Below are 9,500 nucleotides of genomic sequence, written 5' to 3'. Positions count from 1 at the left end.
ATATGGTCAATAAATACCAGATTTCTTAAATGCCAGGTTATGAATACTGAAATAATGAACAAGAAATGTTTACCAATTTAGCGTTTAATATCAGTAAAGTTAATGTGCCGTACATTTGTGCTGCAGGCCTACCTTACATGGTTGTGTTCCAATTCAGAGGGTTGGATAGTGGATTTTACTGTTTTATTACCACAATACATTCTGTTATTACAACATTTTAATGGCGTTGCAGGAATGTTGCAATTTGTCATTTCTATAAATGTGTGCAGGCAGCTTTTTCATGATTGCATCTGAAGTATTTGCAGATGTTCGTGATCTTGCAGAATAAAACACAGAGTCTCGAAATAAGCGCCGGGGCTCCTGGCAAATTTAGCAAGTAAACTTTTACGCAATAGATAAATCATGTAATCAGGGCCGGATTAAGGCATCGTCAAACTGGCATGTGCCTAGGGCTTGAACTCAAGGAGCGGCCCCAAAACGGTTGTGTCTTGCATAAAGTTTCAGCCTCCTGGGTTTCATATTACACGCAAATACCGTTCAGAAACAAGCATTCACATCCAGCGATCATTTGACTACACAATGTACAGGTATGTTTGTTTTACTATTTGTGGAGCTACAGTTGGATCAAAATTGAATTACCCTTCATACTACCTCTTTTAAACTTCATATGGGGTTTCTTGGTTGAACTTTGTTGATTTAACGTTGGCTTCAGTTTTATTCCGAAATGTGTTTAGCACATCCTACAGTTTGTCAGATTCATTGTCAGTCATAACGTGACTGAATTACCATTTACCAGGTGAAGGGCTAGTAAGAAAAGGCTAGAATGTATAGGAGGTGTGTGCATATATGAATGAACATTGGTTAATTCTATAGGGGGATGGAAATAGGCCACAGCTGTAGATCGTGGAATTGGCACATCAAGATTATGTAGTTGGGTACTAAACCGCTTCCACTAAATTTCAATTCCATTTTCTGCCTTCAAATACAAGTGAAGATTAACAATGCTTTTGTCTACAGATCAAAGTGAGGATTGCCATACAATATTCCTACCTGTATCTGGACATCACAAGCCCTGTAGGGGGCTGTAAAGAAGTTTCTGCCGCCTCTTCCCTGCACCAAACTGTAGTTGCAGTAACTGGGAGCAGCACCGATATCTACCCATTCGTTGGACAGATCTACAAAGAAACCAGATGGACATGAACCACCAAGACTAATCAGGTCCCTCCAAAAATGTTTGAGCCAAATTCAAACTCACTCAATAACAAAACTTGTAGTGACCCAGAGGGCAGGGCTACAGTCATGCTGGAGGCTTTGCAGACAGGAGTGGGAGGGAGAGTTGGTTTTGTAGGTTTCCCAGTAGTCCCTGGCTTCCTAATAGTTGTAGTCCTAGTAGTATGGGTTGTTGTCTCTACTGCTGGACAAGTCATTTGCACCATCCCTCTTATCCCAGTTGCAGTTGTGTAGATTATAGTCAAGACATAGTTTTTATTCTGGAAAGTTAAAGGGTAGTCACAAGAAAATCGTCATTGACACCAAGAGATTACAGTGGGGAACACTCCTCAACTTTGATTTACTTGAAATCCAATGTGCTATACAACACATTCAAAGCTTAACTTACCAACAGACATGGAAGAAATGACAAAATTACTAGTAGACTAAAGGCCAGCCATATGGCTCTGCAACTTCTAGTTAACCCTTTAATGACCAGGATATTGTGAACACGACCATACTGAAGTGGGCTTTTAGGACGTGATCGTGCAAAGACGATTAAAAAGAGTGAGTAGTGTCCATTATTGCTTATAAAAGACCCTGAGAATAAACATTTACTATGTCTTATCTGCCCCTATTTTTCAATAAAATATTCAGGGAGTACTGCAAGGTTCTTTGGGTATCGGTGTATATACATGTATCGAAGTCGAATTACAAAAAAAAAAAAATCTCCCCCCCCCCCCCCCATACAAAATGGTGTTACTGCAGAGTTCATACGGTCTCTGAAGTACTTTAATGTTCTCCAGTGTTCCAAAAATGACGCCATTTGCAAGATGCTATTGTAAAAAAAAAATAAAAAAAAAAAGGTTTGTAGTGAATTTATAGGAAGAGAGTCACGTACAGCCAAAAAGCACCTGGTCCTGGGGGAGTCTCACTGAAATGCTCGGTCCTGAAAGGGTTAATAGATGGACCCCTGCCAACAGGCTGTGTAAAGAGCCATGAAGATGTTGACCACACATTAGCAATGTTCTGACATCGTAGATTACACAATGGCTGCACACCCTGATTAAGTTACTGCAGTGAAAGGGACAGGCAAGGTTTCTTTCACCCCACCCCCGCCCTCTTAAATTTACAGGTCACCAGTTAGTTATTTCTTATTTTCTCCCCAATTTAGTAGTGTTCAATTATTTTGTTTGGCTCAGCTCACCGATACCACCCCTGCGCTGACTCGGGAGGGGCAAAGACAAACACACGCGGTCTTCTGAAGCTGTCCACACTGCAGACTCACCGTGCAGCCAGCTCAGAGCTACGGCGTCGGAGGACAACGCAGTCCTGGGCAGCTTACAGGCAAGCCCGCAGGCGCCTGGCCAGACCACAGGGGTCGCTGGTGCACAGAACAGCCTGGACTCAAACCAGCGAAGTCCAGACTATAGGGCGCATCCTGCACTCTACGCGAGTGCTTTTACTGGATGCAGCAAATACAGCACAGGTCCAGAATGCAGGTGCTTAGTCCCGAAATAGCATTACAGCACATATGTATGCTTAAAAAAAACACCCGAAAAGTTAACCAGCAGGAGGCCACCATAACCTTAATGACTTCCTTCATTACAAATGCACAGTAAATGGAACCCAATACAATGGGCCCTGCTCATTTATATCATGTTGCCCAGATCAGAGGGTTAGTCATTACCAGTATCCTGACATGACAGGCCTTGTAGGAGGTTATGAAGAGGTTTCTTCCTCTTTCCTTCATCAGTGTGTAGTTGCAGTTCTTTGGGACATCCTTTACAGCTACCCATAGCCCATTAGAGTCATCTACAAAGTAGACAAGTTTCCATGAGATTACCAGAACAATGTATATATTTCATATAAAATCTAAATAATCCTCACTCATTATCTTGACTTGTTCCAGAGGTCCCTCAGGCAGCGCCACCATCATGCTGGAAGCTCCACAGACAGGAGTTGGAGGAATGGGTTTTGTAGAGGGAGGGGGTTTTGTTGGTTCTCCAGTGGTAGGGCATTCTACCTGCACTGATGCAAAGCCTCCAGAATAACTTGTAGACATAATGGTCAGGACATAGTTTCCATTCTACATGTACAAGGGGAGAAGGAGGAGACAGTGGCAAAGTATCAAAGCTTCGGTTGGACAAAATGCCAATGCCAGTTGATTTGATACCGTTAATACAATTCATTAAAAAAAGGAATGAATGCCATTTGGCCCATTTAAGCCAATTGGATTACTCAACCAACAAAACTCAGTGACCACTATAAAATTCAAAGTAAACTGGCATGCCAATTTTGCCATCAAGTAGAAGTAGATGAAGGATTTAGCAGTCTCATCACAAGGTGTGTAGGGGGTATAAAGATGCAACGTTAGAGCCATCCGTTATGAAAGTTGATGACCAGAACAGCATGTACAGAAATGTCAAAAACAAACGAAACCTCCAGAATCAAATGCAAGAGACATGTAGATGATTACACGCGTCCCCATTGGCATAGAGTACACAAACACCGAGGAAAATTACCAAGATCTTGACATCACAGGCACTGTAGGGAGCTGTGAAGAGGATCCGTCCTCGTCTCTCCACCAAGCTGTAATTGCATGACTTGGGCGCATCAATGACTTTTACTGGCCTCTTGAATTCATCTGAAACAAAACGAATCCATGAGTTCACATCCAGGATAGGACTAGCCATTGATAGTTTCTAGTTTAAGTACCCCACTGCAAAAAGGTTCTAGTACCCAAATCAACCTCGCAACACACCTAGTACAAAGACTTTTTCTAGAGATCCTGCCGGCAGCACCACAGTCATGTTAGAGGACCTGCAGACAGGAATGGGTTTCCCCACAGTGGCTGGAAGAGGAGGCAATTCTGTAGGGCTTCCAGCACTGGTTGGGCATTCCAGCCGCACAGACCCTCGATTCCAAGTAGCTGTCCTGTACAGGACAGTCAGGACATACCGACCTCCCTAGTAGGAACAAATGACCAATACTTGTAAAAGCACATACAATTTCACACAAGTACCACTGCCATGTAAGGATGTACAAACGGAATGTCCAGTAAAGTCCTATTCAACTTTATGGATGAAAATGTTACCTCAAGGTCAAACTGAAATATTAAGAGATTACAGATCAAGCTAGCCCCCAGGGAACCACAAAAAGTGTTCTAGTGTCACTTGAAATGTACTTGCCACTTCCTCAACAAAACAGCCAGTGTAGGTAGTTGTAAAGATTATTTTCTCCAGATGCAGAGAGAGATTGTAATGGCATCGTTCTGCCAAAGCACTAGTCACAGTGATCTCTTTGCCAGAAAGATCTGCAATAAAAGGAGACATCATTACAGCAAGTAGAGATGCGGGTTCACACTGGGCATACGATTCAGACGGACCACCTTGCGTTCAAAGCGTAGACGCTGCGGACGAGTTGGGAAGATTAACTTCTCAGCGTCAAGTTGGTGGCATCACTCACATTTCAGCCAACCACATGCCTCTTTCCTTTAGAATTTTAAAAGTAATACAATTTACCGTTTATTGTTTGAAATAAAATGACACTTACAGATGTAGCAGAAAAGAATTAAGCATGTACAGTATCAAACAGATAATCAGAATGAAAACTAACAGCTCAGGAATTTAAACAGTGTTTGATGTGCGTCTCAGCAGCCTACTGAAAGTGGGATGGTTAAATTAAACAGGTTGTTATCTGAAAGTCTGAGCAAATGTCAGCGATCTTACCAACCATGAAACTGAATGGTGGCATTTGCCGTCAGTGAATTTCTCATTTGGATCATTTTTTTTTTTTTGGCTCTACAGTTATACCATGTACAAATTAAAAGCAGTTGTGCAGGACTCGCCGAACCTCCAAAAGTTGTCTTTTTTTAAACTAGTCAGAATAAATTAAACCCAGGGAGAAGATTGCTCAGTGTGAACTACAGCCTGCGTCCATCTGGATCTTATACCCAGTGTGAACCTGCCTTCAGTATTTGAAATTCCATTACAGCTTTAAGCCAAAAATAAAGGGAACAAGCATAAGACACATTCACCATGCATTGGTTAACCAAATATACCAGCTAATCGGGCATCAGTACTCTGATAGTCACCAGTTGTTTGAATAGCTTTCCAAGAGCCAAGAACAGTGGGCAATATTGTGATCAGTGCTGTGGAATGCCCACCCTAAGCTACCAAGGGGAGTGAATGAATAAATGTCAATCTGTATGTGCCTCCATTAGTCAACTCACTGGTGGGAGAAAGAAAAAGAAGCCACACAACCCTCACCTTTCACTCTAATCCCCCACCAAGGACCATTGGGTAGCACTACTGTCATGCCATCCTTGTTGCAGATGGTAGCAGACACATCTGCAGGAATTACTGTAGACAGTATACTGGAAGTTACTTCTTGAGTTGTAGGAGTCTCGGGTTGGGAAGTTGGTTTTGGCTTCCCACCCGCATGGCAAAGCACAGACGCCTCTCCCATTACACCATCAGCATGCTGGAATTGGAGGCTCAAGGCAAAGCAACCATCCTTAAAAGAGAAATTCTGTTATTGGCATATTCAGTATTGCTTGTACTGAAGCAGTTTACTGGAAGCATGCAGCAACATTTAATAAATCATGGCCTCAATAGTCTTACCACAAATGCAACTTGACAGCTTTGGAAGGAAGCAATCAAGATGATGTGTCCAGTCTTCATTTGAAAGAGTTGATAATTGCATTGCTCGGCAATACTACCGACAGGTATTGCCTTGTCAAAACCATCTGTAGAAGAAATGCCATGAGTTCCCTGCACAGCAAGTTCTTTCTAAATGCTTATTATACAAGGTCTGTTCGAGGCTTCAGTTGTACTACTCCAGTAGTAGCCAGCCAGCCAAGAACCATATGCAATTGAACATGCGAATGGGTCACGACTTCAATTTCTACGTCAACCAGTAAGGAGCGGTGGGTTGACACTATCAGAATTCAGAGGAACATAGATGCAGCTCACCTCTCACTTTGACTGCATTAAGACTTCCTTTAGGCAATTTGATCATCATGCCAGACTTGCCACAAAACACAGAAGGCAAAGACTCTTCAGGTGGGACTGTAACATTAATTCCGGTCCTACAAGACACGAGTGCCTGTCCTAGCTTCCCTGGAGCCATTTGATAGTAGAGGTTATAGAAATAACGATCCATCTAGGAGGGTCAAAAATATAAATAATGGCGTCACTGGAGTTTTAATCTTCGCAGTATCCTGTTCCTACAGGTAGGAAGGCCATCCTAGGTTCACATTATAGAAGTGAACAGCCAAATTGAGTGCAACAATTCCAATATTGAAATGGGAAAATAAACCCATTATATAAATTTCACACATCATTTTGTATTGGTCCATTCTTCCTAGGTTACAATGCAGGCTGTATACAGAGCATAATGTTTCCGATACTGGTGGAAAGCAGGATACACGTACCAATCTCCTCACGTGACATCCATTGTAGGAAGTAGTGAAAGTGATCCTTCCCTCTGAATCACTCAACAGTTGATATTTGCATTTAACAGCAACTTCATAAATGGATACCCATTTGTTGAATTTATCTACAATTAGAAGAAATTTAGTGAGATCTCCGGATCTATTAAATAGGCAGAGTTTCTCAATTGGCTACACAGCAGCGAGAGGAAAACAGCTACAGAATAAATCTTACATGTAGTTACTCAGAACTGCTACCAAACATTTGCAAAAAACTAATCCATCGCTCATCTCACCCACAGATCCCAGTATAATCCATCCCTCAAGTGCACCCAAGACTAACCACCACACTACCACCAGTACTTCAAAAACTGAAATCGAAAATGCTCTTGAAAAGGGTGCTGTAGTCCTTATGTTCAAGGACAGAAGAAACATGTACTGTAGCATACATGCAACAGTTTCAAATGCATACAAGGAGTTGCAGCAAGGTATATGGTGAAGCAAATACACCCATACATTCCATTTAGTGCCAGGCAGAAACTCACTTTTTACACGAAGCGCTTCTATTGGTCCTGCTGGGAGTTTGATGGTCATGCTACTCTTACCACAGATTGTAATAGGTCCATCAGGTGTAGAAATTGGACAGGACATATGCACATAGTGGTTCCGCCACATCAGGGTCAGGACATATTGCCCACCCTGCAAGCAAAAGTAAAAAATGTCAAAGTTGAACGGGACTGTTCTAGCCAGCATCTGAGATTGTAAAGAACCTCAATAACGATGAAAGCAGACGCTCTGTATTTGACAAAAACCACCCAAGATGAAGAACATTTAAGAAATTAAGTTAGTTGTATATGTGGAACAGCAGTCCCATGGCATTTGCTTTGTCAGTTTAACATTTATACTGTACAAGGCCAGCAAGTGTGGATCCGATGACGTAGCAGACTTTAAAAAAGTTATGAATCTAAATCTTACCAGTGCCTTCACATTGCAACCTTTGAAGGCAGTTGTAAAGTGGACCACTCCATTTCTCTCCAACACCTTGTACCTGCACCTCTGCGGAATCTTGCTTACTTCAACAAATATGAAGTCGGCTGCGGGGGAATAGTTACAATGAGACTTGATAACCGTACCTCTTCCAGAATTAAACAGATACCACGTTGGCAAGAACCCTTACCTTGCACTTTAAGGTCCGTCAACCTTCCACCAAACAATTTGATGGTCATGTCTGCAACACCGCATGTAGTTGCGGAAGCCAGGGTGGATGGCTCTCCTGTGCTATGGGGAGGAGGGTTTTCTGGGGTAATAGGTAGATTAAATACACCATAGAGCCCTACAGAGGCATCATAGATGCTGCTTGGCAACCCGTCACCTTCAGAGAGAACAGGAGAGTTGCGTGCACTGGCAATTTTAAAAGCTGGAGAAAGAGCTTTATGCAACTCCAGATTTATATCGGTAAGTACAGAGCGGTCAAAAGAAGAAACGGGCATTCCAGCAAGGTCACCAGTAACTAGGTCCTCACGATGATAGGAATGCACATCAGGACGCAAAGTATCAGTGCCTTTCTTTTCAAGATCTGCAAAGGCAACAGACTCATAGCCTAGGGTTTCAGAATAGGTACCAGATTTATAGTTGTCAGAAGAATCAAACTCTTTGCCAAGTTCACCTATACCCACGTCTGCGGCAAGATTAATAACAGAATCATTATCTTCTAGAAGGGTAGCAATATTAGACACATTTTCTTTATCGGAAGTAGCCAAATCAGCATATGCAAAGACTTGAGGGAAGTCCGCATCACGGTCATTACTCTGATCAGTAAAGAGTACATGTTCCACATCGCCTTCAGATTCTGAAGCCATATGGTACTCATCAGCAACAAAAGGGACAGAGTTCTTGGTCAAATCAGAATTGAAGTGATCACTATACAGATTGGAAGAGACAGGCTGTTCAAGTGCATCCTCATCATACCTAGAATGCTGGCTGAAATCAAAAAGTCCATGGTTTGCAGCATCAGACTCAGAAAACACATGATCAAGAGACTGCCTCTGTTGATCTGCAGAATACCCAGCAACCTCAAAAAGTTCACTTTTTCCATTTGGTGAAAAGTTATCTGGTTTAGAAAAAACATCCTCAGCATAAGGAATGGCTAAATCAGCAGGCAAGCTCAAGTTCCCTCCACGATCCAAGTTTCCTGTCCCTGACATGGAATTTGCAGCCGCTTCATCCTGCAGGCGATCATGAGCTGAAGCAAGAGCTTGTGTGAGCCTCAAGACCCAGGCCAATAAGAAGAAAGGCAGCATCGCCTGCCCTCTCCGTAACATCGTTATTGTAAATAAAATGCCACCAAAAAAACCACACACAAAAAAGCAGTCAATATGTCTGAGTTCTACGGGCGCGGGTATTTAAGTTGTGAGGCTTAAAGTGTTTTAATTGAATTTGTAATTGACAAGCCAATTGCTGCCGTTGAATTATCAACATTTTTAGATCATTGGTAAAGCACTGCTAGACTCAATTCTGCACGAGAGAAAATCACCGGATTTAATTTTCAAAAAATGTCAGTATGCTGAGAAACGTGTGTAGACGTGCCCTATACTTAAAAGATGAAAATAGCATCGCGTTAGATATAGGAATGAACGTAATGAAAGAAACAATAAAAATGAAGAATCAACGGTTCCTGTAAACGATAGTCACCAGTGCTTAATGTGTAAACAAAGAGGTGCCGGGGCGCAAGCAATGATAATAATATCGATCGACCGCACATTCAAAACCATAACAAGTTTATTTGAAAGAGCATGTACTAGTGTTAGATTTTATCATCACGTATTCTACATCATATACAAAGTAGTAGTATGTGCAC

At 42.1% G+C, this 9,500-nt stretch overlaps 1 protein-coding gene across 1 annotated transcript; it reads right to left on the bottom strand.

The window, feature by feature from the left end:
- Positions 1 to 1,050: 1,050 nt before the first annotated feature.
- LOC131728709 (uncharacterized) lies at positions 1,051 to 9,029 on the bottom strand (the record flags this gene model as incomplete). Its single annotated transcript, XM_059019692.1, has 14 exons — positions 7,821 to 9,029; positions 7,619 to 7,737; positions 7,189 to 7,342; positions 6,647 to 6,771; positions 6,186 to 6,375; positions 5,835 to 5,959; positions 5,481 to 5,727; positions 4,397 to 4,525; positions 3,974 to 4,174; positions 3,735 to 3,856; positions 3,100 to 3,298; positions 2,900 to 3,024; positions 1,256 to 1,490; positions 1,051 to 1,175 (listed from the first exon to the last, which is right to left on the bottom strand). Coding segments are annotated over exons 1-14 (3,240 nt in total), but the record flags the coding sequence as incomplete, so codon positions are not given.
- Positions 9,030 to 9,500: the final 471 nt, after the last annotated feature.

Source organism: Acipenser ruthenus, unplaced genomic scaffold (genome assembly GCF_902713425.1).
Source record: "Acipenser ruthenus unplaced genomic scaffold, fAciRut3.2 maternal haplotype, whole genome shotgun sequence".
In the NCBI taxonomy this organism is placed as follows: Eukaryota; Metazoa; Chordata; class Actinopteri; order Acipenseriformes; family Acipenseridae; genus Acipenser; species Acipenser ruthenus.
This window is presented reverse-complemented; position numbering and strand designations above follow the sequence as displayed.